Source organism: Aulostomus chinensis, chromosome 18, assembly GCF_037954235.1.
Source record: "Aulostomus chinensis isolate RoL2024-O1b breed Wild chromosome 18, RoL_Achi_v1.0, whole genome shotgun sequence".
Taxonomy (NCBI): Eukaryota; Metazoa; Chordata; class Actinopteri; order Syngnathiformes; family Aulostomidae; genus Aulostomus; species Aulostomus chinensis.
The window spans coordinates 16,922,501-16,949,521 of NC_141337.1; the positions used below are offsets into that span (position 1 = coordinate 16,922,501).

A 27,021-nucleotide genomic window follows, 5' to 3' on the forward strand; every position below is an offset into this window, starting at 1 on the left:
TCCCCCTTTGGACACATGATGCGCTGTGGCAAAAAAAAAAGGAGAAAAAAAAGCCCCACAGGTGTACATATTGAGAAATGTCAATGATGCACATTCGCTACTATTGGCTGGTGTAAAAGCCAATCAAATTCTACAAAAAAGTTGATTCCTAGCATCATGATTTTGTAGGACACACGTGAATTAGCACTGTGACTTTTGTTTTCTGGGAATTTTAAAATGGTAAAAAAAAAATCAAACAAACAAGAAATATAATTTTAGTTGGGTTTTTTTATGCCTTTAATGTCAACCCAACTGGTACATTGTGGTCTTTTGGTAGGTCCCCACCCCGGGTTGGGAACCACTGCTGAAATGTGACTAAAGAGTGGATTCTGTTATATTCCTTTAAAGAGACTTTTCTGTAACACATCCAGATATTCCCAGACAAAGCATGTCGATTTCTTGACTCTGCAGCACTCAGCAGCCTACAGCAACTTTCCAGAAATTCCAGCGGCAGCTGTTACGAGCCAGGCTGACTTGTCTGGGAGTTGCTCTGGCTATCAGTCATTTGGTAGGTGTAGCTGTGTAGTGGAGTTGTGTTACCTCCCCCTCCATCTCTTCCACACTCCCTTGTATTCATGGCCTCCGTTTATCTCCATCTCCCTCTGTCTGGAGTAAAAGTGCCTGGTACCACCAGCCTTTCTCTCTACACTCTTCACCCCCCCCCCCACCCGTCTGTCCCTGAACGCTGCATGTCAAAGAGTTGATTCTCCAGTCTAATGCACACAACATCAATACACACACACACACAGCTTCTCTTCCCACACGCTCATAAATGTCTGCATACTGACAAATAACCCTACACTGCTGCTAGACAGGCAAAGATTGGCTTGTTTGTGTTGATCAATCCTGTTTACAATGTTCTCACACTCACAAATACGTGGGACGTACATGACACACGCGAGGGAAACATGCAAAAACAAGCAAGCAGAAAGGAGAGACTTTTCCTCTGTTGAGAGGACCATAGGCATAAAGCCATGTAACACTACCTTCAGCAGTGTAGGCCATCATGACCGCCATGTTAGCCACCATGAAGCGATAACAGATCGAACGCATCAGAGTGGTGTGTAATGGGACCGACTGCGTGTTGCCTATTTATGCCAGTCTTGGCAAATAGCACACAGTAATTTTGTCATTGTTAAATTGATTATTTATCGATTCATTGCTCTGGAGGAAGCTTCTATTTGCTGAGAAAATATTCTACGTAGTTAACTGCAGCAATCTCAGACTGTGGTGAAAGTACTTCAACTACACAGTGGAGAGGATCACATTGTCTACTACGACTACAACTATTACTACAACTGCTGCTGCTGCTGATGATACATGGTCGTTCCACCCTTTCTCACATAAAAAAATGTATGCAACAAACCTTGTCCCATGTTTTACCTTATGGGTTTATCTTGGGTTTATATATGCAATATCTTAGATGGGGAAACTCTCCTGCATTTTCGACAACAGCGCTGCCTCCAATTTGGACGGAATACGTCAATGGAAACAACCGAGAATGAAGTCAGAATCAGAACGACAAACAAGGTGACCAAGAGGAATGTGCGCAGTCAAAAGTTCCTTGAGTGGGTATTTGCCCATTTGTGTCGTAAGTTCTTCAGTCCAAAATGGCATAGAATTCTACAGCCGGTGCTGCAAAGGAGTGGCTGATAAGCTTTTACTTCTTGTCAATGTGAGTTCTTCACTACACGTCATGTACAAATGTGATACTGACTACCGAACATTGAGAACTGGAATTCCTACCTTGCTGCAACCGATAAAACCGGATAAAACCGTGATAAAACCGTGATAAAAGGATACACTTTGACAGCTCCTGACTTGGTACCAATGGCCATGAGTTGCAGCTTGGGGTCATAGGCCAAAGCACTGGGCTGATGTGGGAAGCCATGCTCCACAGTCTGTGAGAGAGAGTGGAACAAACAGATTAACCAATGACAACGAGAACACCAAGATTTACTCTTCTGACATCTTTCCCTGAAATTCATCATGCCATGCCTGTGTGTGTGTGTGTGTGTGTGTGTGTGTGTGTGTGTGTGTGTGTGTGTGTGTGTGTGTGTGTTTATCCTAAGAGTAAATGGACAGTGAGGCGCCTTACTGGGAGGACTGTCTTCATAAAGTTAGAGGAAAGTTCTTAAAAAGCAGTGATGGCAGCAGAGTTGCTCTGCTGACCTTATTAAATGGATTAACATAAATTCACAGCTTTCCCTCCCGTCGGAGACGGCGAGGCAGCTGGGAAAGCATTTAGAACGGCAGAGGAAAAAAGCTGTAAGAAGATGCCCAAACCTGGGTTTAACGCTTCCACTGGGACTTTTACGTTTTTCAGCCCCAGACCCCTGACCAGCCTCTGTGACCAAGACATTTAGAGATGACTCGCACTGGGAATCAGGTTAGACATTAACCTCTACACGTGTGTTTCTTTTAAGTGCTAAAGTCACATCAAAGTAACACTCCTGTTGAGAGACCACCTCTGGGATAGTTGTAGCAGCTGGTGCCAGACCTTAAAAACAAGTGTGTGAGTGTGTGTGTGTGTGTGTGTGTGTGTGTGTGTGTGTGTGTGTGTGTGTGTGTGTGTGTGTGTGTGTGTGTGCGCGGTCACAGTGCAACGGACATTCTGAAGACTTCTGACATTATTCAACCAATGTGATTTCACAACTTTTACACAACACAAAGTCCAACCTGTTTTACATCATTGATCACATTTATCCACATGTTGGATGGATGAATTAATATAAAAGTTGCAAAATGTGCACATTTTGCTACATCATATAAGCTACTTCTAACACTTATAATGCTGATCCGGTGCCAGATGCATCATTTCCTCTTTTCAGGCACAATTTGGAACAAATACTTTGCTGTATTCATCCATGCTTTTGTCTCAATTGTATGTAGTTTCACTAAGGATGAATTCTGAAACACAATATCCAATTGCAATTATTCTTATTCTAATTATTCGGAATTACGATTTCAGAGGAAATGTTAATTTTTACATCACTTTTCTCACTTTTTGAGGGGATCTGTATCAAACAAAGATGTTTTCTGAACCCAGTAGGCAGGATGTCTCTGCAGCGCCACATTAATTAGTTCAAAATGCTATTTTGACACATAAGTAACCTTAAACATACTTTACCCTCCTGTGATTTGAAAATTGAAGTAGGCCATTTTGCAATTTCGATTAAAAGTCAACGAACTGTGGCCACAGCACCTGTCAGATGCATAGCTTCAAGTTTAAGACATGTACTTTAAAACCTTTTAATCACACCCACCTAACGCAACTAATCGCACAAAGATCCTTTACAGTGCGTGACATCTCTTTATTTGAGGTCAATTATGACTAAACTAAGAAAACTAAAACATGCGGCACTCTGCAATTCGCAATTTTGCGTATAATCTCAAAATTTTACAACTGACATGGGTGCAGCTGGTCAGCTCGTCTACTGTGTGTGATGAATTGTAGCTTTCAATGTCAAAAACTTAGCCAAAGCCTGCTCTCTGGAACACTCTGCTCTACTTTTGACAGGGTGTGCTCACCTAACCTGAGTTCAAGGCTGCGGCAGAGCTAAAGCAGAGTATAGTTTATAAAAGTGGTGATCAAGTTACATCTGATACTTGAGCTGCACAATAATCAATATGATCCACACACCTGACAAAGAGGCACTACTGCTTCCAGACATTGGAAGCTTACAACGCGCAGCTGACTAAAAGTGGGTCTGAAATGTGTTCAAGCCAGGAACTCTTAAATAGATCTGGCCAGCAGTGGAAGGCTGACTGATAGACACATGGACTGTTTTATGTCTGTGGTGTGATGTCAGAGTAGAAACATGAAACTCATGGTTTCACCAACAAAACTTGAAACAGAGAGTTGAGGTCACAACAGCAGCAAAAGAATGAAATCTCTGCATTACAGAGTTGTTGTTGCCTCTACTGGCACTGATCTAAGCATGCCCCCCCCCCCCCCCCACACACACACACACACACACACACACATGGAGATGTGATCATATCAACTGTGAGTCGCCAAACTGATGTAATACAATTTAACCCTAATCCTAATCACTGACACACTCAGCTGTTGGTGGAGTCCTACGGGGCTGCGGAGATGAACGCGGGCCTCTGGGTGGGAGCCAGTTAACACGCCGTGAAACCTCCTAAGTTATCAACAAAGCTCCAGCCTGCACAACCCATCACAGCTGTTTACGGCTAATTTGCCTTTTCTAACTGTAAAGCATGTAAGATACAGAGAAGGAGAGAAAAATCTCTACATACAGCTTCCGGAGCTGGTCCCCGAAATGTTGAAGAAACAGAGCAGTAGTTTAGTGAAGCAGCAGAGGAGGAGAGTAGAGGAGGAACCCCACTCTCCCTCCGTCCCGTTACTTTACCTTGTTGAAGGCGAAAAGCTCCTGTTTTATCTTCTCTCTCTGCGGGTCCGTGCCCTGCCGACGAAACCTAAACTTCATCATCTTGAAGCCGGGACAAAAGGGGCCAGGACTCTGGGGAACAGAGAGCACCCTGGTTGTCGGCGGCAAGAGAGGCGGTGCGGCGCAGTCCGACGATGCTAAGCTAGCTTACTAGCCCATACAGTGTGAGCGCGGGGCTTGGGGCTGTTACTGCGACTCTCCTCCCTCCTCCTCTGCCTTCTGATGATGTTTAGGACGGAGATGGTTTGACTACAGCCCCCCTCGCTTCCCGGTTCACACGGACCCCATTGTTGTCAACCAATGAGAGCGAAGAATTTGGTGGGCAATTACCCTGAAATGCCCACACAGCCAATCGCTCTGGAGGGGGATGTTCGATTTGTAGCACAGGACGCACCGACCGTCCGTCTGCATTACATGCATCAACGGAAGCGTGGAAACGGCGAGTTTGTTAAATCGAACAACTATCTTTTAGTGGCCAACCGGGTTGTTGCTAATATATATTTTTGTAGGCTTTGTTTTTCTTCAGCGTTACTTTCCGGTATTTCATTTAATTAGATGTAAATAAATAAATGTAAAGAAATACGCTAGGTATAGCAAAAGGCTTATCAATGGGTCTCCCTCAGTTTGGACTGAACTGAAAGTGTTTCTGAATACCATTTCCTGTAGCAAGAAACACTTTTAAAAAGTCACACAGTTAAGAGTAGGTTCATTCTATGTAACTTTAAATAAAATAAACAATTAAACAAAAAACAATCAGAGGAGGAACAGGACCACCATATATTGTTCCATTGTATTGTATATTAAGTTAAAAATCAAATTTTCACACCAGACTTTATACTACAAACTTTAATTTACATTATTCACATGCTTTTTTTTATACACCATAGCTATTTACAATCAATGAAGGTTTATATAAATAATACATTTACTAAGTGCAAATTTCAAAATGTGCATCCCCAAATCCTCTGTTGTCTTTCCTTTAATTTGATGGCAAGGATGTGGCTGGTTCCCATGTCTGTCTTCTCCTGTTTTCATTGTAAATGATAATGCAACTCAAGAAGAAAAATATTGAACATGTTCACATAGACGGCTCCTGTGGTCTACTCTTGCACATAGGCCCAAACCTTAGTGAAAAATGATACATTACATCAAACCACGAGCAACCACATCTATTAAAGTGAGGTTTGAAAGTGTGTTTGGAGCTCACTTCATTTGTGAAAAATGACTTTTTTTTTGTTTTCCCACGAAACAATTGTTGGCAGCAACTACAACAGAATCCGTGTTCAGCACAAGACCACAGCGCTGCCCACGGAGCAACTGACTTATCAAATTATACAGTTCTTCAGAAGCAGGAGTTCACCGTTCAACAAGTCTTAATCCATCTACAAATCAGCAGTGGCAACACGGGATCTTTCTCAGCTCTGGGTTAAACAGATATAAGGAGGACTCTGGGTTTCACCAAATATGCATCACATGCAGGTATTTCACTGTGCGTGTCTGTGTGACCCTGTGACAGACTGCGACCTCTCCAGGCTGAACCCCACCTCCCGAATGTCAGCTGGGATAGGCTGCAGCCCCCCCCCCACACACACACACACACACACACACAAAACCCTTAATGGATAAACAGGATAGAAAATGGATGGATGGATGGATGGTGTCTGTGAAAGTGTTTTAAAATACAAGATAATGTACATGAGTATCACTGAGTGAACTACACGGGCATTTCTGCTTTGCGTGATGTGTATATCAAGTACAAAATAAAGAGCTGAAATATTTTATTACTCAGCAACTTTTTTGTGTCTTTAGGGAAAAAAAATACACAGCTCTGATTTTAACATGCAATTTTCAGTGTTTTTTTTAATCGAAACTGATTATTTGTGGGTATTTAAGTGTTTTAGGTGGGTAAAACTTGTCACTGATACACACTGAATGAGACTGTGATAAAAGTACAGAAGCAAGAACGCTTCAACAAATTATGTCAGCAAAATCTTCATTACATATTATAGACATATTACTTATCATATGAAAAATATCTTATTTTTAAAACAGAGGTAGACATAGTGCATGTATAAGTCCTGTGTGGGTTCCCGTTTGTTCTACAGAAGTGTGATTTCACTCGGTGGCAAGGTGAGTCGCTTTTCCCGGACAGACAACATGTTCTCCATGTGCATGGCAATGACTCGACACAGCTCTAGGCCCTGTAAACACACACACACACACACACACACACACACACACACACACACACACATACACACACACACACACACACACACACACACAAACACGTAAAAACACTTTAAGCACTTAGGACAAGTGACATGCACAAATAATTACACAAACACACACACACACACACACACACCTGCTCCAGCTGCAGTTGTGTGATGCGCTGGTCGAGCAAGTCTCCAATCATGACCTCCACGTAGGGATAACTGGAGCCTGACGTGGGTCTCTGGGTGCGAGTTGACTGGACCTCCTTCAGAGGAAAACGCACCATGGCCTCCTAATCACACACACAAAAATATGTTCACACACGAATCTGCGCACAAATAGACAAGAATAACCGTACAAACGCAAACAGACTGACTGATGTGGAGAGATATTAAAAGTCACACACATAAAAGAAAATATAAATTATGTAAGAAAGGTTTTTTTTTATATTTTGTCTTTTGAGGTTGTGGTTTACAATGACCTGGTGAACAGCAACACCGCAGCCAGCAGGGGGAGCCAGAATCTTCCTTTTGTAATAATCCAACTCTTGCAAAAGTTTGTTTTTAAATTAAAATTGACTAAAATGAGCCCAGTTCTCACACTGCAACACCCCCCACGACAATGTTTTGCTAGGTGGTCATGGCATATGACGCAAAAACAACTGGGGTGTGTTTTTGAGTGAACATCGTGTGTTTGTGGCGTACGTGTGTATCCTTGTTGAGGAAGTGCAATCCGTTCAGATTCACAGCCAGGATACACGGGGCTTGGATGGAGGCTGAGCTAGAACTCTGGATGTAGAAGAATGATGAGCCGAACATGGGGAAGGCACTGACCAGACCTGGGGGAAGAGGCACAAAGGCTCACTAGTGACCTGACAAGTATGTCACTTTGAACAATTTATGTCCTATTCACCTTTTCTTGAAATTCTTTCAAGAAAACCAGCTTTGCTAAAACCTAAAAAAGCAACTAGGGATTTAAATGTATCTCTTTTTCTGTTTATGAGCATTTTCCCTAGAGAGAATAAAGTTACTACTCCATTAATTATGTAAAATTAATGATAATATGAGATACGTGTGGAGGCTACTGTTCCATATCCACTCACAGACTCACCGAGGAACTGTGCACGGGCCTGGTGGGGGTTCAACGGTTGGACCTGCTGCATGTGTTGGGTTGCCATGTTCAACCACTGCTGTGGACCCTGCTTACTGTAGAACTGTGGGGGCACACACTCCTGCAACTCACGTCTAAACACACACACAAAGCAAACCAGTAAACCTCAGAGGAAGAACTGTTTACGAAAATGCTGGTGTTTTCTATATAAGCTGCCAAATATTCTGTGTGTGCATAAATGCATGTACACACATGTCATGAGTCATAGTGACGATAGCTCCCCTTTGTAATTTTGATAATTATAAGTTGTTGATTGTGCAGTATGTGAGTGTTTTCTTACAGTACAAAAATATATCAGTAAGTCATCCATGGTGTGAACGCTGCATGTGTACATCTGTGTGAATTTACATGGTGGGCAGATAGATGGTGTCTTTGGCACGATGCTGGAGGGCAGCCAGTCTGGCGATCTGCTGCAGGTGCTGCTCGCTGGCTTTACCCTGGGGAACCACACTCAGCAAGGCCTTCAAGTAGTCTGGCAACACCTTGTACAGATACACACGTTAATATTCAGTTGGTTATTATACTGTACAGATACATTGTTATACCATGCTAGGTGACGCAAGGCTGCTGTAATACACCAGATTGAATGGCATCATACATATACAGCAAAAACCAGCAGCCCCATCAGTAAGAACTTGAGTCGAAATTTCTTGGCACCTTCGGACTTTTTCACAGTTGCTATAACTGTTGGAGGAAGTACCTAATTTTTAACCATTCAGCTTAGTAACCACTTACAAGGGTCGGAACCCCTTTTTGAGGAACTTTTTTAGCTCCAACCTTCTCAGCACAATAGGAACCATGACTAACCGAAGTGTGTTTTAACTACCATTTAAAAAAGCTGTGTAATTAGCAGCGGTTAAATGGACATTGTTAATGTAGCACCTTTCTACCTTAGTGGTGCTCAAAGCACTTTATAGAGTTGCTTCATTTACGTGTAGATGGAGGATGCTGCCATCCTCAGCTCATCAGGATTTTTTGGGTGTTCGGTTTGTTGCTCAAGGATACATTGACAGTCTGTGGGGATCGAGACAGCAACCTTTTGGGTATTAAACAACCACTCTACCTCTGAGCCAAGTCGCCACACTCATTAACGGCAGCTGCCGGCTAGATTACATCACTTGATCGTTCCCACTGGCAGTGTGAATACCAACAGAAAATAGACCCGAAGGAAAAGTAGTTCTTTGTTGAGATCCCTAGTGGCTCATGCCTTTAACTGCTTGGTCGAATAACAGCTTAGAACTCCATGAATTAGCATTCCTTTGTGTCACACAGCTAATCTCTACCTGGTTATAGTGCATTGTAACATAAAGCTCATTGTCCAGTTTCAGAGCCAGACTCCATATGACTCTTCGGAACCACAGACTGTAGTTGGCATCCACTGTCTCTGCCTCTGTAGCGATGTCCAGGATGTACTCACGCTTGTTTAGGGGACGCACATTCTGGCCTGCAGAGAAACACAGTGACTCAATTTACTATAGATGTGTTAGAATATGAAATGCTGGATCTGGGGGAAATTGTTTGAATTTTGATCTTCATGGTGACAAGCTTATTACCTCTGTGTGTTACCAAAAAGACAGCATATTCATCCAGTGCCTCTTCCCTGTGCAGCCCCATCTCATAGCAAAGCTCCTCAATGACATCCAGAGCAACCTGAGGGGGTCATAAATACACTCGCACTAATCAGACGCTCTCTTTAATGACAAATACCGGATTCTGGACCAGTTAAGGGGACAAAAGCAGACTCCCTAACTGGTAAAATGCTAATTTCTGGGTCTGTGGTTTTGGGTTTTGGTTAGGCAACTAGTGGTGAGGTAAGTCTGCAGGAAATGACTGCAAGTCTATGTAAACATCCCAAATGATAATGGTGTCCAAGTGTGTCTCAGTCTTTTGGATCTTGTGAAGCATTAAAGTTTTTGCTTCAGCTCTATGACTTCCCTGGCAGCTGTCGCAGCCGGGTGTTGAGGTAATATTAGGTAACTTTTTGTGCCTGAGTCTCTGATCCAGTCGCTGATCGAAGGTCTCACTCCAGCTTAAAAGTTGTGAAAAATGAAAATTCTTCAGAAGTACTTTAAAATGAAGTGTATGTCTGTGTGTATGTGTGTGTGTGTGTGTGTGTGTGTGTGTGTGTGTGCTCGCCACTCACAGAGCATGTCTTGATTTTCAAGTGCCTCTCCATCCCACCTGGTAGGAGGAACAGCTGCCTCTTGGAGCTCCGCCCAGCCTGCAACCATAACCAATCAGAAGGAGCAGTTGAGGAACGTACAGCATTTACTGAAATCTGATAAGAAGTGACTACACAGACACACACTAAATATAATACAATACAATAATCAGCCAGAAGTTAAAGGGATGAAGACATGAGACTAACCAACATCGCTTTCAGCTCCATGCTGTTGGGATATTGCGCACGTCCTCCATATTGAAAAGTCCTCCTCAGATTCTGCTCACATGCCTTGGCCATACCTGTTGGTTTGAAGCACAACTTAGAGTGCTAAGAATCAACAGATGGGTGGATGAAAAGACAGACTATCTTACCTTGGTACTGTAACCCAGCGCTGGCACAGGCGTCCTGCAGGAACGTTAACAGGAATGGCTTCATGACATCAGAGCAACGATGGAAAGCTGTCAGGATGTACAGCAGCCTCCAGCCTCTCTGGCAACTGTCTCTGCACAAAACACTCTCACATTAAAGCCTCTTCATGGACTGTTTTAGTATCAACTCCTCAGAACCTGTCAGGGGTAGGATTCTTACGGTTTGGAGCTGGTGTTAGCAGTGACTTGCTTCATCACCTGGCAATAGGCTTCATCCTTCATCAGGCCGTGATCAGCACTTAACTAAAATTGAAGTTACCACGCATGATAAAACAGAATAAGATGTACAGATACACATGACAGATACACACGCCAGATTATGATAAAAGTACCTTCAGTATAGTGGTGACAAAGTCCTGCTCAGTCTGACCTTTCGGTGGGAAGTCCCCCATGAACTTCATTATGGCTGGACAAAAAGAATATGGGCACATGGACACAAATTAATAACTGAAACTAAAGCATTCAGCTGAATGCTTGTCAGAAACAGAATATGAAACACCTTTTCTACTCACTTTGGCAACATCCAATAGTTTTTGGAAACTGAATTTTACAGCTGGTAGTTTAAAAACCCTGTTGTTTTTTTCTTAATTTTTCAAAAAATATTACAATAGAGCAGTAGTTGACGGAATGAATCCTGTAACTGCCACTTCTGTCAGCAGAGGAAAAAAACTTCGTACTGTGGCTTTAAGAATGTGGTAATTAAAACTCAAACCAGCCTGTCCTCACCACCACTTCACTACAAACGCATTCACACTTGCAACTGTGCACATTGATTCTAATGAAGGGGCAAATTCTGGGAGGCATTCCAACATACAGAAAAAACAATCATTTATAGATTGTTTCCCCATTCTAAGATGTTGGTTTATGCCAATGGAGAGAGAAATAAGTTTGTTTAGAGTCAAAATCCATCCATTTTCTACCATTTATCCTGTTAAGGGTCGCAGGAGGGCTGGAGCCTATCCCAGTGTCAACGGGGGAGAGGCAGGGTTCACCCTGGACAGGTCACCAGTCCATCACAGGACCAACACATAGAGACAGACAACCATTCACACTCACAGTCACACCTACGGTCAATTTAGAGTATCAATCAGCCTCGTCCCCTCTTGATGTCTTTGGACTGTGGGAGGAAGCTGGAGTACCAGATCAGCCAAATAAATCAGATCTACCAAAATTTTGTTTTATTTTAGATATTTCAATTTATTGTGTAATTCATTAATTGGCTGTAGATAACATGGGTATAGATTGTTGATCATTGCATACAGTTCATAAATCCATGTGCATGGGTTAGCATTCCAAGCACACCGTTCAGAATCCACAGACACAGATATACTGTATGTGTATAGGGAGGCAAAGTAAGTGCTAACTACAATCAAGGACCAGGGGGGGAGCTTGTCCAAGGAAGGAGCTACAGTATATTAGTGTCTGAGATTTTCATCTGCAAAACTTCATTTATTTCCATAAATACCAAAATATCCATGCAGACAACAATTGCTAATGTGCTATTAACTGTAGCAGTTTGCCTCTTCCCCTTGTTTAGCTGCTCCTCTCACCTACGAAGATGTCAGCAGCCACTCTGTTCATCCCACTATCGGAGAAGTCGATCAGCGACTCCTGGAGGGGAGACTGACAAATAGAGGACACAGAGGAAATAGCTGACATGTTGCGTTATCATCTAACAGGTTAGTGAAGTAGCACAGTACACTGGGAAAACGAAGATAAGCAATGTTTCAAATTGTCTCACAATTTTGTTTTTACCTTGGAGAATTTTATCATGTCAATCGGGCTCCTGCCCTCTTTCCCCTTTTTGGCTTTCTGATCACTGAGGGGGAAAATACAGGAGGCAGTTGTGAACGTGTGTCAGCACGAGTGGATGCATGTTCATTTGCTTTGCCGCTGTGAAAACCAGTTTGAGGAGCTTTAGACCGCCTGTGTGAAGAGCGCTGGTGTTACCTCCTGTTCCTCTGGGCCTCTCTGAAGTACTTCTTGGCAAACTCAACCATGTGGTACTGGCCGCCATGCAGAGGCAGATCATCCAGGTCAGCATTTGGTCTCTCTGCATACATTTCCTTCACTACCTGATACACACACAGCAAAAATAAGTTATACAGCCGTGCAGCTTAAAAAAAACAGCAACAATATCATTATCTGGGTAATATTTCTATTTCTGCAAACCAAAACAGTTTAAGGTTTATTGTACAAACAGAGAGCGATTCCATAAATGTGGGGCTTTATTCATGCTGACTGGTGTCCAAATCAGATTCTACTGTTTAAAAGCAAAAAGTAGGCTTTAGCTTTCCTTTTTGGCAACAGTTTAGTTCTAATGTGGGTTACTAGTCTGTACCTCCGTGGAGCGGTCAAGCTCATAGGCAGCTACGGCTGAGCCCAACGCTACGGCAACCGCAGCCGAGGCAGCAACTCTTCCCTGTCTGTCACGGGGCTCCACCCGCTCAGCAGGGAGAACCAGGAAGTCTGGAGCGGCCACTGGTCGGACATACTCACAGGGAAACACTCCTGACTTTCCATACACAGCCCCAAACCGCCAGCCTGTACACATGCACACAAACAAATAAACAAAGCACTCACTCATTTGTTCATTTTACAAACACATTACACGCATCAACACTTCAAACACAACACAGCAAGCAGAAGTAATCTGAAATCTGTCTTCATGTGTTTTTAATGCCTCGACAAGAGCCACTGTCTACTCCGGATGGATTTGTCCCGTTCTCATAAATATATCTCAGGAATGGCCTTAGAAAATTTCTTCAAACTTAGCACAGACATTCACTAGGACTCAAAAATGAACAGAAAAAATTTGGCGGTCAAAGGTCAATGATTAAGGTCACTGTCTGGTAACTGGAATGCCTCGAGGGAGCTTCCTCAAATTAGTGGTCATAGGTCACCTCACATGAAAGCAACGACTCAGGAAAATCCTAGTGCAAACGTCCACTGGGACTCAAAGATGACCTGAAAAGATTTTGGTGGTGAAAGTTCAATGTCACCGTGACAGGAAGTGGTAAACAACTGTCATGCAGTATTTCTAGTTTCAATATTCTCTGACTTACTTCTGTATATTAGCATGATGTTATAGACTGGAACCAGTGTATATACTCACATGTTGTGTCCCGTTATATTTATTTTATTGTGAATTTCATATATAAACCAACTGACAAAAAGGTAAATAAAAAAAAAACACAAAAAAACCCACACACAGACACACACACACAGACACACACACACACACACACACACACACACACACACACACACACACACACAGCAGGTCCCACCAGGCTGCAGGGCCCTGTCAAACCCACCAAACTCAGGGGTGTCTCTTTTTAGTTCCTCCAGAAGCATGACCTTCTTCTTCACGATGCAGCCATAATATTTGCCTGAACACACATACACAATCACGTGGACACATCCACACACACATTGATGGACATGAAGCAAAGACACACTCATGGCTCACAGAGGTAAGTTGACTGGGATCTCTCTGTATCAGTGATTATGTGTGTGTATGCTGTGAGTGTGTGTCTCACCGGCCTCAAGCCCATCAGTGTGCTGCAGTCTGATGATGTCTCCCTTATGGAAGCTGAGCAGCGTCCTGTCCTCAGTGATATAGTTCCTGACTGCCACCACGTACTCTGAGTCCTGACGGAGACATGGAGTGTTGACACTGACGTGCTACAGAGGCTGCTGCGGGGCACTTCTCATTCCATTGTGTCTGTATGATTGTGAATTTAAACTCATATCTTGCTTGTGTGTTTATCTTCAAATAATGAGAGAAATGAGTCGGAGCGCAAAACATCAAAGGAATCACGCTCCAGCCAACCGACAACACATGCTCACACAACAGCCCTCTGACCTTCTTGAGCTCTGTGAGGAAGTGGTCGATCATGGTTTTGACCTGTGGGGCTTTGGCGGAGAACAGAATCAGCTTCTCATTGATCAGGTTGAACTCCAGCATGTTTTTGGATGGAATTGACAAGAACAGGATGTCCGAGTAGCTGCGCAGGAAGCAAAATGGAACAGCAGGAAGTCAACATAAAGTTCAACAGGAGAAGAGGGGTCTACGGTCAAATCGCTAAAGCACTAGTGGATGTTGTAAATGTTGAATGACTTGATCCATCCATTGTCTTCCGCTTATTCCTACACATTAAGGGCTGCGAGGGGGCTGGAGTCTATCCCAGCGTCAACGGGTGAGAGGCAGGGTTCACCCTGGACAGGTCACCAGTCCATCACAGGACCAACACATAGAGACAGACAACCATTCACACTCACAGTCACACCTACGGTCAATTTAGAGTATCAATCAGCCTCGTCCCCTCTTGATGTCTTTGGACTGTGGGAGGAAGCTGGAGTACCAGAGAGAACCCACACAGGAACAGGGAGAACATGGAGACTCCACACAGAAAGACCCTGTGCTGGAGCCAGGACTCGGGCCCGGAACCTTCTTGCTGTGAGGCCACAGTGCTGACCACTGCACCACCGTGCAGCCCGACTTGATAATTTATGGCATTTTATTTAAGGGAGAGATTAATGAATATTGTCTGGAGGCGTCTAGATTATAATTCGGGTTTATTTATATGTTTGACCTATTCTTGTTAATGTGATGGTCACATTATCACACATTAACACAAAATCTAGAGGGAGTTTTTCCAAGTTTGGCACAAATATCCACTGGGACTTACAGGTAAATGTAAAAAAAAGATTTTGATGGTCAAATGTAAAGGTTCCTGCAACGAAAATGATATCTCAGAAAGACCTAAAAGGAATTACTTTGTCTTTGTCTGAAATGTCCACTCGGATTTGAGGATGAATAGAAATGTATTTAGTGGTCAGGGGTCAAAATGTCAAGATAACTGTTACCTCACATGGCGACAAAATCTCAAGAACAAATGAGGGAATTTCTTTAACTGCAGCACAAAAAAGATGGCGGTCTGAGTTCAGTGTCACTGTGACAAGCACACTTTGCAGAAACATAGACCTAGAATGTTTTGCAGTGGCCTTGTGTTAACTTGACAACACTTGTCCATGTTCCTCCTCCACCGATGAGACTCACCTGTAAGGCCTCAGCACTCTGAAGTAATCTGGAGCGTTGGAGCTGCTCCTCACCATCTTCAGCAGCTTGATGCCTTTATGAGACACAGACAACACTTGCACTCCTGTCCCCACACTGCCCTGGAACACACACACACACACACGCACACACACACACACACACACACACACACACACACACACACACACACACACACACACACACACACAATACAGTATACCAGCATGAAAACTGCCAAAAGAATATATCAATAATTCTCCATGACAGACAAAATAACTCACAGAAGCTGGGAAAAGGCGTGAGAAGTAGATCTCCCACGAGTCCCTCGCCATGGCAACAACTTTCTTCTTCACGTTCTCATCGTGAGTTCCTGAAACCTGATCCACCATGTTCTCCACTATACAAAAGAGTATGAAGCAACTTTATGAACGGTGTTTAAAAAAAACAACAACTCCCAAATGAATGTAGGGAACTCTACTATATTGATCATGACCTATAATTTCACTCGGTGTATCTTGTGAATGTGTGTTAGCTTTTTCATACCAAACAGAGTTTTCATCTTCTGTCTCTCCTCCTGGGTGATACGGATGCAGGCCTCCGAGAAGGTGTCGTGTACAACCTGCAGATCAAATGTACATGCAGGAATTTTAGCTATTTATCGCTAATCTGAATCATTATAAACTATAACGTAAAAGAATATTTAGTAAATTATTTCATAATAAAGATCATTTAAAATACCTTTATGTCATCATGTTGTACTTTACACATAAATCATTACTTTATGACACAATAACCATAATTTAGATGGTTTAATACAATCTGAGGCCTCCATTAGAATTAAAAAAAAAAACTCAGTTTAAATATTTTGAAAGAAATTTAATGTCAATGACATAAAAGCAGAAGAAATACAAATAGGAATGAATAAATAAATCAACCTGTCTGAAGGTCAGGTCCAGAACCAGCGGATTGTTCAGCGTCTCTTTAGGATAAAACACCTGGAAAAAGAAAAGACAGTGAGAATTTCTAAGTTATGTGTTAGAATATTTATGAAGAAGATACATCTGCGTGAAGTGTGCAGTGTGTGTGTGTGTGTGTGTGTGTGTGTGTGTGTGTGTGTGTGTGTGTGTGTGTGTGTGTGTGTGTATACCTCTTTCCTCAAGAAGAGTTTCCATGTGACATTGGTATAGGTGTAATACTCATCACGAGTGCTGCTGTGGAGTTGAGTCTGTATAATCTCCTCCTCTACTGGCAACTCTCTGGAGACTGGAAACACACAAAAGCCTGCAATTTTCTGTCCCTGCCATTTTATTCCCCTGAGGATTTAGAAAGCTTGTGTAGAGCTCACCTGGAGGAGGGGCAGCGCTTGCGTTTGAGCTAGTTGGTCCCGCAGGCCGCGTCTTGGTCGTCTTAGCGACCTTGACCCCTGTTTCTTTGTGATGTGAAAACTGTGGCTTCCTTTGAGACTGAGACAGAATAAAGGTCAGAAGTCATTTCCTTGTGTGTGTGTGTGTGTGTGTGTGTGTGTGTGTGTGTGTGTGTGTGTGTGTGTGTGTGTGTGTGTGTGTGTGTGTGTGTGCAAGGTGACACACTGGTTGAGGTGGGTTTGCCATTTGATCTTTAAGGATCTCCATGGCTTCGTCATGAGGGTCAGGCTTCTTCGTAAACATCTTTCCATCATCTTTCCTGTACACACATGAGAATATGAAAAGAAAACTCTCTGGATTATTATTTGAATTATTCTGTTGAGTTAGTGTGTGTGGGTGTGTGTGTGGGTGTGTGTGTGGGTGTGTGTGTGCGCGCTATAGTGCGTTACCTTTGTGTGGCAGGTCCGGAGGAAGTTGTGCTGGCAGGCTGGTGCTGCTTGATGATGTCTTTGATGTCGTGGCTGGGCTCAATGCGCTCTGTGTTACTCACACTGGATCGGACTACATCCTCCGTCAGGGGGCCACGGGTTGGACCTGGAATTGAATGTAATCTTAGATCATTCAAATGTTGACGAGAACCTTTTATCAGGGGTTTGATGAATCCTAAATTAGATAACATCCAAACCAACTGCAATAATGTTTAGAAAGAGTATTTATTTCACTCTGAGATTGTCACACATACTCATTTTCCTCTGAGAAGCAGCGTGACCCGGCTTGTACTGTGAGTCTTCTCTCTCTTTGGTCTGAGGAGATTCAGGAAGTAACACAGCTGCATTGATTTGCAAGATAATATTTTAGATCTATGCAAACAATATGTTGGCAGGCGCCATGACAAGAGCATGGTGTTCTGTAGGTGTGTGTTTACTTACAGGGCTCGGTGTGCGAGAGTGCTGCTGCGAATGTATGCGATGCTGAAAAGGTGGTGACTGGGGGGCTGGGGCAGCGGGGGGAAAAGAGGACAACATCTGCTGCTGGATGGCAATGGCCTGCATGGTCATCTGCTGGGCCTGCAACACGGTACCCACACAAATACATTTATTTAGAGGTATAATATTAAGTAGAGTTCATACAACATCAAGGATGCTGCAGGGGACGTTCTCATGTTAGCTAATATGAGCTAACAACAACTGATGCTGCCTTGTTCTTATGATGGTTTATAGAAAACATTTGAATATGGGAATAATTCAAAAATGTTAATCGTTTTAGATTATGTTTTTATGTTTTAATTTAGCGCCTTAGTCAGAGATTGTTATCCTTCCTTTAAGAGCAACATGGAAAAAAGCTAAAAAAAATATAGGCTGCTAACCAGCTGGCAGATAAATCCTTTCAACAGGCTTGATAGTGGCAACAGTGTTCTCATGTCCTAAATCGGACATAAAATGTTTTATATATCATCATGTAAGTTAGACCAACAGCAGCTGTTACATGGGAGTTTTTCAGAGGGAGGATGTGCGACAGACCAGAATGATAGCTTGCTGGTTGATGATGGCTTGCTGCTGCTGAGTCAGAACGGCCTGCTCCACTCCTGCACGAGTACACACAGACACCACGTAGTCAGAGAAATGTTGTTTAAACCGGTAGAAGCAAACATGGTTCACGTCAAAGGACCTGGTCGATGTTTCACTTCAAATAGACCCCACAGCAGAACATCACCATCAAACACCTGATTTTAGCGGCAAAAACGTCACTCCATCATGCCCAAACCCTTCAGGCCACGCAGGCTTAGAAAAGCACAACCACTCATTGTACCTGGCACACCTGTCATTACAGGCACACCTGGAAGTACAGGGAGTGAGGACACCCCAGGGGCACCAGAGACATGGGACGCTGCATCAGGAGCAGGTGCAGCAGCAGTAGGTGTGTGAGAGGACAACAGGTTGGGTGCTACGCGTGTGGTGGGAGGGCTGGTGGAGGTCTGTTGATGGTAGGGGTGCTGAGGCCTGTTGTATTGGTGGTACTCTTGCTGCTGCTGTTGGTAGTGGTCGTGGTGATGGTGGTGGGACGGGACTGGCATTGTAGGGATGGGTGGTATCATCCCTCCTGCTACTGGGAGCACTGGTACAGCTTGAGGGAAAGAGGTAGGAACAGTGGTGATCCCAGGGATTTCATTTGATACACTAAGTTGAAGTGACAATTGGGGAGGAAACTCAACACTTGGAAGAGCGACATTGTCTCCAACCACAGTTTGTTTTTTGCATTTAAAAGATTGGCGTATATATTTTCTGATAAAATATAAAATTCGAATTTTGACACAGCCAAATAGAAATGTAGTGAGAGGATTTTCCTTAATATGAAACTGGGTTTACATCAATATGTCAGTTTACTACAAAATAGCTGCAATTATTACCATAACAGTAAGATAAATAAAATAGCCCAGCTATTCCCCCCAAAACACAATGGTTTTCTCTCAGTGACTCCAAGAAAGACAGATGTGACAGATTCATACATTATTTAGAGGATTCATGATGTTATTAAAATTTCCCATAAAGGAAATGCAAAACATACTAAGGGAACACAAACACATTCACTCTGCTCTTCAAACTTGTGGTTATCCTAACTGGGCTTTTATCAAAACAGCTAGAAAGCCCAGGGCAGATAAGAAAGACGAGGGCCACAGGAAGAGAAACAATATTGTCATCCCCTATGTGGCAGGAGTCTCAGAGAAACTCAGGAGGATCTTTAACACCCACCAGATCCCAGTACATTTCAAGCCCAGCAATACTCTGAGGCAGAAGCTTGTGCATCCCAAGGACAAAATTCCGAGGGAGAAACAAAGCAACGTAGTGTAAGCAGTGCAGTGCAATGAGGAATGCTCTGACTTGTAAATTGGGGAAACTAAACAGCCACTACACAAACGCATGGCACAAAACAGACGGGCCACCACCACAGGCCAGGACTCAGCGGTCCACCTCCATCTCAAGGAGAAGGGGCACTCCTTTGATGACCACAAGGAACGCGTTCTAGCCAGAGAAGACAGATGGTTTGAGAGAAGTGTGAAGGAAGCCATTCATGTCAAACTAGAACGGCCATCTTTGAATAGAGGAGGACGCCTCAGACATCAATTGTCTCCCACTTACAATGCTGTGCTTAGCTCCCTCCCAAGGAGGAGCAGCCGTCGTTCTCACCTGCAGCCAGGTGACCCCAACAACCCTCCCGAGAGGGCTGGGAGAGGTAACGACAGCCCAGCCAGTTCAACGACTCTCACTAACACCTGAAGAGTCATTGGTTTCGGGTTGGTCGTCACGCCAACGACTCCCATTAACACCTGACGAGTCATTGGTTTCGGGTCGTACGACCAGTTGTTTCTTCATTTTTTGCCACCACCCTCCTGGTAGATATATAGCTGATATTCCCCACCAGGATTCAGAACTGAAGAAGCCTCTTGGATGAGAGGCGAAACGTCTTCTACTCGCACGAGATTAGTCCAGTTGCCATTTTTTATGCTTTTTTGAGACTTACCGTGACCTGGATGACTGAGAATATCCACATATAAAACATACAAATTCATCGAAAGTGGGTTTCTCGGTTTTTCATGCCTCTACAGCAGCTGACCACATCATAGTTCTTCCTCAGAACCCTGTCTTGTCTGATCACTCCTTAATTACATTTGAATTTACTTTAACAAATTATATCCTACCTGGGAAAAAGTCCCGCTTCAGTAGATGTCTATCTGACACTGCTGTTTCTAGATTTAAGGAGCTTACTCCAGCAGAGCTTGCTGCCACATCTTGTAGTGATATATTGGGCAGTTATGCTGATTTCACCCCCTCGCAGGTAGACTATCTTGTGGACAGCACTGCAGCAGCACTCCTTGGGACACTTGATGCCATAGCTCCCCTGAAGAAGAAGGTTATCAACCAGAAAAGAATAGTTCCCTGGTACAGCCCAGAGCTGCGTGCCTTAAAACAGAAGACCAGACAACTGGAAAGGAAGACACATTCTAGCCAGCATGAGGAAGTCCACCAAGCCTGGAAGGAGAGTTTATTAACATATAAAAAAGAACTCCGTAATGCTAGAAGCGCTTACTACTCGTCCCTGATAGAAAAGAATAAGAACAACCCCAGGTTCCTCTTCAGCACCGTGGGTAGGCTCACCAAGAACCATAGTGCTGTTGAGCCATGCATCCCCCCAACTCTCAGCAGTAACGACTTCCTTTCTTTCTTTACTGAAAAGATTGTGAATATTAGAACGAAGATTGCCAGTAATGGAGGACAGACTACAGTCCCCATAGAAGCACCTCCCAGACTTGGTGCATACTTGGACAGCTTCTCCCCCATCGACCTGTCAGAATTAACTTCTGCAGTCGGTTCCTCCAAGTCAGCCACTGGTCTGCTGGATCCCATCCCAACAAGCCTCCTTAAGGATGCCTTCCCTCTAGTCAACACTTCTATATTAAATCAAATTAATCTTTCCTTAGTCACAGGTTATGTGCCACAGGCCTTTAAGGTGGCAGTCATTAACCCTTTACTTAAAAAAACCTTCTCTTGACCCAGATGTGTTAGCCAACTATAGGCCAATATCCAACCTCCCCTACATCTCCAAGATCCTTGAGAAGGTTGTCCTGGAGCAGCTACATGAACATCTGCACAGCAACGAGCTCTTTGAAGCCTTCCAATCTGGATTCAGGGAACACCATAGCACTGAAACGGCACTGGTCAGAGTCTCTAATGATCTTCTTATAGCTTCAGATAGAGGTCTTGTCTCTGTGCTTGTCCTTTTGGACCTCAGTGCTGCATTTGACACCATCGACCACAGCATCCTGCTACAGAGACTAGACCATGACATTGGGATTAAAGGAACTGCCCTAAAATGGTTTAAGTCCTACTTATCTGACAGGTTTCAGTTTGTTCATGTTAAAAATGACTATTCAGAGTACAGCAGAGTTACATATGGTGTACCACAGGGTTCAGTTTTAGGACCGATTCTCTTCACTCTTTACATGCTCCCATTAGGTGACATAATCCAGAAGCACTCGATCAACTTCCACTGTTAGGAGGACGACACACAACTTTACTTGTCGATGGAGCCACACAACACAAGCCAGCTTACTCATCTGCAAGACTGCCTAAAAAACATTAAATCCTGGATGTCCTCTAACTTCTTAATGCTCAATTCAGATAAAACTGAGGTAATCATTTTTGGACCTAAACACCACAGGGACACACTCTTGAATTGGATCTCTACTCTAGATGGCATCACCCTAACTCCGAGTACAACTGCAAGGAACCTTGGGGTCATTTTTGACCAGGACCTTTCCTTCAGCTCCCACATAAAGCATGTGACTAGGACCGCCTTCTTCCATCTGCGCAGTATCGCTAAGATTAGGAATATCCTTTCCCAGAGTGATGCTGAAAAACTGGTGCATGCATTTATCACTTCTCGGCTGGACTACTGCAACTCTCTCCTGTCAGGATGTCCTAAATACTCCCTAAAGAGTCTCCAGCTGGTCCAGAACGCTGCAGCGAGGGTTTTGACGGGAGTTAAGAAGAGAGAACTCATCTCTCCCACTTTAGCTTCTCTCCACTGGCTTCCTGTAGGATCTAGAATCGACTTCAAAGTCCTTCTGCTGACTTATAAGGCTCTCAATGATAAAGCTCCATCCTATTTGAAAGAGCTCATTAGTCCCTACTGTCCCACCAGAGCACTCCGCTCCCAGAATGCAGGTCTTTTAGTGATTCCCAGTATCAATAAAAACAGACTGGGAGGTAGAGCCTTTAGTTACCGGGCTCCTCTACTGTGGAACCAGCATCTCTCCATGGGTCAGAGAGGCAGACACTTTAACTACGTTTAAGTCCAGGCTTAAGACTTTCCTTTATGACAGAGCCTTCAGTTAGGATTGGTTCAGGTAGCTCTGAACCATTGATAGCTATGCTGCTATAGGCTTAGACTGCTGGGGGACACATCAGGTTACATGGAGCCCTTCCCTCCTCTCCTCTCCTCTCCTCTCCTCTCTCCCCCTCTCTCCTCCTCTCCTCCCTGCACATTTTTGGAACTGTCATTACCACTACTTGTTGCACTTTGCAGTTTGGCCTTGGTGTCTCGCAGTCTCTCTGTGTTTCCACAGATCCACCAGAGCTCCAGCCGCTGCCTGCATCAACCCCCCCCCCCCCCCTCTTATTCCCTACTGTTACACCGGCCTGCGCTCCCCTTCCATGAACCAGTCTGCCATCCAGTCCCCCATCAAGCTGGCTTGCTCTCCCTGCCTCCCCTTCCAGATGTTTCCTTCTTCAGCTGTTATTAACATTTCCATGTTTCCCACATTCTGCATTGTAAACTGTTTTCTTGTCTGTAACAACATCTACTGCACGTCTGTCCGTCCTGGGTGAGGGATCCCTCCTCTGTTGCTCACCCTGAGGTTTCTCAGATTTTTCCCTGTTAAAAGGGTTTTCTATGGAGTTTTTCCTCAGTCGATGTGAGGGTCTAAGGGCAGAGGATGTTGTTATGATGCCATGTGAAGCCCTTTGAGACAAACTGTTTGTGAAAATGAGCCATACAAATAAAATTGCCTTGCCTTGCCTTGCCTTTTCATTGTCTGTCCGTCCGTCCCATTGTTAGTAGGATAACTCTGGAACACTCGAAGGCATTTCTACAAATTTGCCATAAACAACCACTGTGATTGGAAGACGAACTGAAAAGATTTTAGGGGTCGAAGGTCAAGGTCACTGTCACCCCGTATGTACAACATGTGTGTCACATTCCTGGTAGCTAATATCTCAAGAGGGTCTTGAGGGATTTTCTTAATATCTGGCACAAACATCCACCAGGATTTGAGGATAAACAGTCAAGTTTTTGGTGGTCAACGTTCTAGGACACGGACAGGACACTGTGACAGGCCTGCAACCACAATTCAGTGTTTCAACTTGACTTTATTGTCCTTTTATGGTAAAGACAAATAAGCAAAATGTGTTAGACATGGCAAACATGAACCCCTCCCTTCATCCCTGTCTCCTCCTGACAGTCATCATCGCCAACATAACACTCTACACGTGCACAATCAGAAGAGTGAAAATATTCCCCTGATTTTCCAAAAACCGACCGTGTACTGACAAAAGAGGCGGAGAAAGGAATGTAAATATGATACATTTTTGCAGTGAGACATGAGGTACACTTAAGGAATAACCGCTGTTGAAAAGGCCACGTAGAGAGAATGAGAGTGACAGATGAAGGGAGACAGAAATGAGTCGTCTGTGGTTACAGTGAATGGCGCCTATACATTATCTATGAGGGCCAACTGCTCATTACAGCCTTAAAGGTTGGTGAACCGTATAGTTGAACCTCCACACCTACACTTCCCCGGTATACAGTATGTGGAATTAATCATCCATCCATCCATTGTCTTCCGCTTATTCCTACATGAAGGGTCGCGGGGGGGCTGGAGTCTATCCTAGCGTCAACGGGTGAGAGGCGGGGTTCACCCTGGACGGGTCACCAGTCCATCACAGCGCCAACACAGAGAGACAGACAACCATTCACACTCACAGTCACACCTACGGTCAATTTAGAGTATCAATCAGCCTCGTCCCCTCTTGATGTCTTTGGACTGTGGGAGGAAGCTGGAGTACCAGAGAGAACCCACACAGGAACAGGGAGAACATGGAGACTCACACAGGAAGATCCTGTGATGGAGCCAGGACTCGAACCCGGAACCTTCTTGCTGTGAGGCGACAGTGCTGACCACTGCACCACTGATGCAAATGATTCATTTGTTGCTATTCGAGCCTTTTTGACGTCTGAATTTCTTTTAATGCAGATTTTACCAGTTTTAGAAACATGGGAAAAGAATTAAAGAACTGCAGCCCAAAAAATGTCAGGCTTTACATTCAAAGTGTACATCTGAAACTAACAGCGTCCCCATATTTCGCAGATGATCAGTGAGAAAGACATAAAGACTATTCATCTCCAAAGACTAATGCCAAGGAAGATGATACAATACTGAAAAAGAAAAGAATGTGACAAAATGAAAATAAATAATGAAGCACATATAATACATATTCATATATAATATATAAATACTAGTTGAGTCAACATTGCGTGTTACTAAACAAACAAGACATGAGTAACAGACAACATCCCGTTTCAAGAGCGAAAATGACTCAAATTTGTTTCTCTTTTGTACCTCCAGGGTGTATTCCTGGTGGATAAGGCCTGCTAGGGGCTGCAGATCTCTCCCCCTCTCCTCTTCCTCCTCCTGGGATGCCAATTCCTCCTCCTCCCTTCATCCTGGCTGACAAACTTCCACATTTCTCCATGTCCTCATGAGCCGAGTGAAGAAGGCAACGGAGTTATAGCAGAATAAAAAAGATGGATGTTTAGAAAGTCAGATGTAAAGAGGAACATCAAGAGATTAAAGGAGCAAGAGAGAACGAGTGCGTGTTGTTCTGTCAAACCCTCTCTGAGTGCTTCAGCAAAGCTGAAGGAACTGAATACTCCCCAGGAGGTACCATATATACCGGAGGAGATGTTCCAACACATTAAAAAAAAAAATCGTACCATGTCTTGAACATAAAACTGCGATGAAACTTTCTGCCAAATAATTGCCCTCACTTTACATTCATAGTTAGCAACTTAATGTTAAATGTCATTTTCCGTTAAGATTTCAATCTTTATCAAAAAATGTTCAGGAATGGATAATAAAGTCAAGGTATCAATAAAAGGGTTAAAATATGATTCCCAGCCCTATGGATGATGTGTTATTTTACTTTAAAACAGTGTCTTTAAACACTTCCTGAACCTGCCTTTGATGACTCCTACCCTTTTTCTTTCTTGATTGTAGTAACGCGAAGTTTTTGACGGGGCAGAGCTGCATTTGTTGCCTGCTGCTACAGTGAAATACGGTAGCAGTAACCTAAGCACCCTCGCTGCTCCATTCATCCGCAAACAGAAGCCACGGCTCACATGTTCCATCCATCCATCAACACTCCATTCACACCGAGACGGCAGATCAGATGGAGAGGGAGAGTACTCCATGGCACTTCATTTCAGAGCTTCCACGAAAGCTGATTTTACTTCACTCATCAATTGTACAATCTTAAAAAAAAATGTTAAAAATGTCAAGTTGAATTACATGTTATTGATCAGTTGTTTTACTATGAAAGTGTTGACAGTGCGGTGCAGGGGTACTCACTACGCTGCTGTCTGATAACACAGGGTCAAACAGACTGTCCAGGTAGCGGTCCATTCCCCTCTGAGTCTGTCCATCACTGAAGGCATCTGACTCTACTGGACACAGCAAGCGGAACGAATTTCAACATGGCTAATAGAACTCAGAGACTGTCGTGATTAACTTACAGGGCAACGCTTCACACTTCTGCAGATAATGCTACTGTGTACTAAGAAGGAAAAAAACTGGATTCTGAAGGAGGATCATGCAACAAAATGTTTGTGTAACCACAAATAAAAGGGAACGCTTCATTTAAAGATTACATGTTGTGCTTTTAGGTGCATTTTAAACATCTGCAAAGTTACAAAGTCAAAATTCCTCCAGAAAACCCTGCACCTCTGCTGCCTGAAACACCAGCGACGGTAACTCACTCTGCCGTTTTTAATTGAAGACACGTTTGTATGGATGAAAAAAAAAAAGCACGTCTGTTGTTGGTTGGAACGATCAAAACAAAAGTTATCATCTATTACCACCAAATCCAGCAGATCAAGTCTCATTTCTGACGGAAGTGTCCGCGAGTTTGATTTGTGACAGCTTTGCAGAGGTTGCATCAATACTGGATGTTCGTTTCCCAACAGCTGCAGATTTTCCACGATTGTTTGTTTCCATGGTTCCAACCTCTTGACGTTGGCCTACGCAGCACCAGTACTGTAACCACTCCACAGTTCAGACAACAGGTTGTGGGATGTTGCCTCATGAGCGGCTGCTGATCCAAATTCCTGCTCTAACATGTCCAGTGGTAAACTTTTTGTTAACTATTATGGTGCTGTTCAGAGTAAATGGGCAGCGAGGCTGTCTCATCGTGAGTTTTGGGGGGTTAAAAGTTAGTGGAGCTGTGACTGCTCAGGCCCATGTTGGCTGACTATTGAGAGTAAACTGGGCTCTCTGGAGGCGGAGCTTAAAGGAGGCGGGCCAGAACAAACTGTGATGATGTCA

The 27,021-nt window shown here is 43.7% G+C and overlaps 2 protein-coding genes across 2 annotated transcripts in view; both read right to left on the bottom strand.

The window, feature by feature from the left end:
- llgl1 (LLGL scribble cell polarity complex component 1) overlaps positions 1–4,773 on the bottom strand; it is a 35,274-nt gene extending 30,501 nt beyond the window's left edge. Inside the window, exons 1-2 of the mRNA XM_086186313.1 lie at positions 4,419–4,773; positions 1,843–1,940 (exon numbers count right to left, since the gene is read on the bottom strand). Of these exons, the coding sequence (XP_086042439.1) occupies positions 1,843–1,940; positions 4,419–4,499 (179 nt within the window). The 5' untranslated portion in view covers positions 4,500–4,773. The remainder of the gene's footprint in view (positions 1–1,842; positions 1,941–4,418) is intronic.
- Positions 4,774–6,057: 1,284 nt separating this feature from the next.
- myo15aa (myosin XVAa) overlaps positions 6,058–27,021 on the bottom strand; it is a 46,894-nt gene continuing 25,930 nt past the window's right edge. The window contains exons 33-63 of the mRNA XM_086186314.1: positions 26,050–26,144; positions 25,042–25,177; positions 18,386–18,450; positions 17,795–17,932; positions 17,608–17,668; positions 17,315–17,459; positions 17,091–17,184; positions 16,847–16,964; positions 16,649–16,764; positions 16,437–16,496; positions 16,045–16,120; positions 15,783–15,898; positions 15,502–15,620; positions 14,305–14,446; positions 13,979–14,090; positions 12,778–12,980; positions 12,387–12,511; positions 12,192–12,255; positions 11,987–12,059; positions 10,769–10,842; positions 10,597–10,679; positions 10,380–10,510; positions 10,213–10,307; positions 9,988–10,065; positions 9,398–9,494; positions 9,128–9,288; positions 8,193–8,326; positions 7,785–7,918; positions 7,379–7,512; positions 6,826–6,966; positions 6,058–6,658 (exon numbers count right to left, since the gene is read on the bottom strand). Coding sequence (XP_086042440.1) covers positions 6,557–6,658; positions 6,826–6,966; positions 7,379–7,512; positions 7,785–7,918; positions 8,193–8,326; positions 9,128–9,288; positions 9,398–9,494; positions 9,988–10,065; positions 10,213–10,307; positions 10,380–10,510; positions 10,597–10,679; positions 10,769–10,842; positions 11,987–12,059; positions 12,192–12,255; positions 12,387–12,511; positions 12,778–12,980; positions 13,979–14,090; positions 14,305–14,446; positions 15,502–15,620; positions 15,783–15,898; positions 16,045–16,120; positions 16,437–16,496; positions 16,649–16,764; positions 16,847–16,964; positions 17,091–17,184; positions 17,315–17,459; positions 17,608–17,668; positions 17,795–17,932; positions 18,386–18,450; positions 25,042–25,177; positions 26,050–26,144 — 3,422 coding nt within the window. The 3' untranslated portion in view covers positions 6,058–6,556. The remainder of the gene's footprint in view (positions 6,659–6,825; positions 6,967–7,378; positions 7,513–7,784; positions 7,919–8,192; positions 8,327–9,127; positions 9,289–9,397; positions 9,495–9,987; positions 10,066–10,212; positions 10,308–10,379; positions 10,511–10,596; positions 10,680–10,768; positions 10,843–11,986; positions 12,060–12,191; positions 12,256–12,386; positions 12,512–12,777; positions 12,981–13,978; positions 14,091–14,304; positions 14,447–15,501; positions 15,621–15,782; positions 15,899–16,044; positions 16,121–16,436; positions 16,497–16,648; positions 16,765–16,846; positions 16,965–17,090; positions 17,185–17,314; positions 17,460–17,607; positions 17,669–17,794; positions 17,933–18,385; positions 18,451–25,041; positions 25,178–26,049; positions 26,145–27,021) is intronic.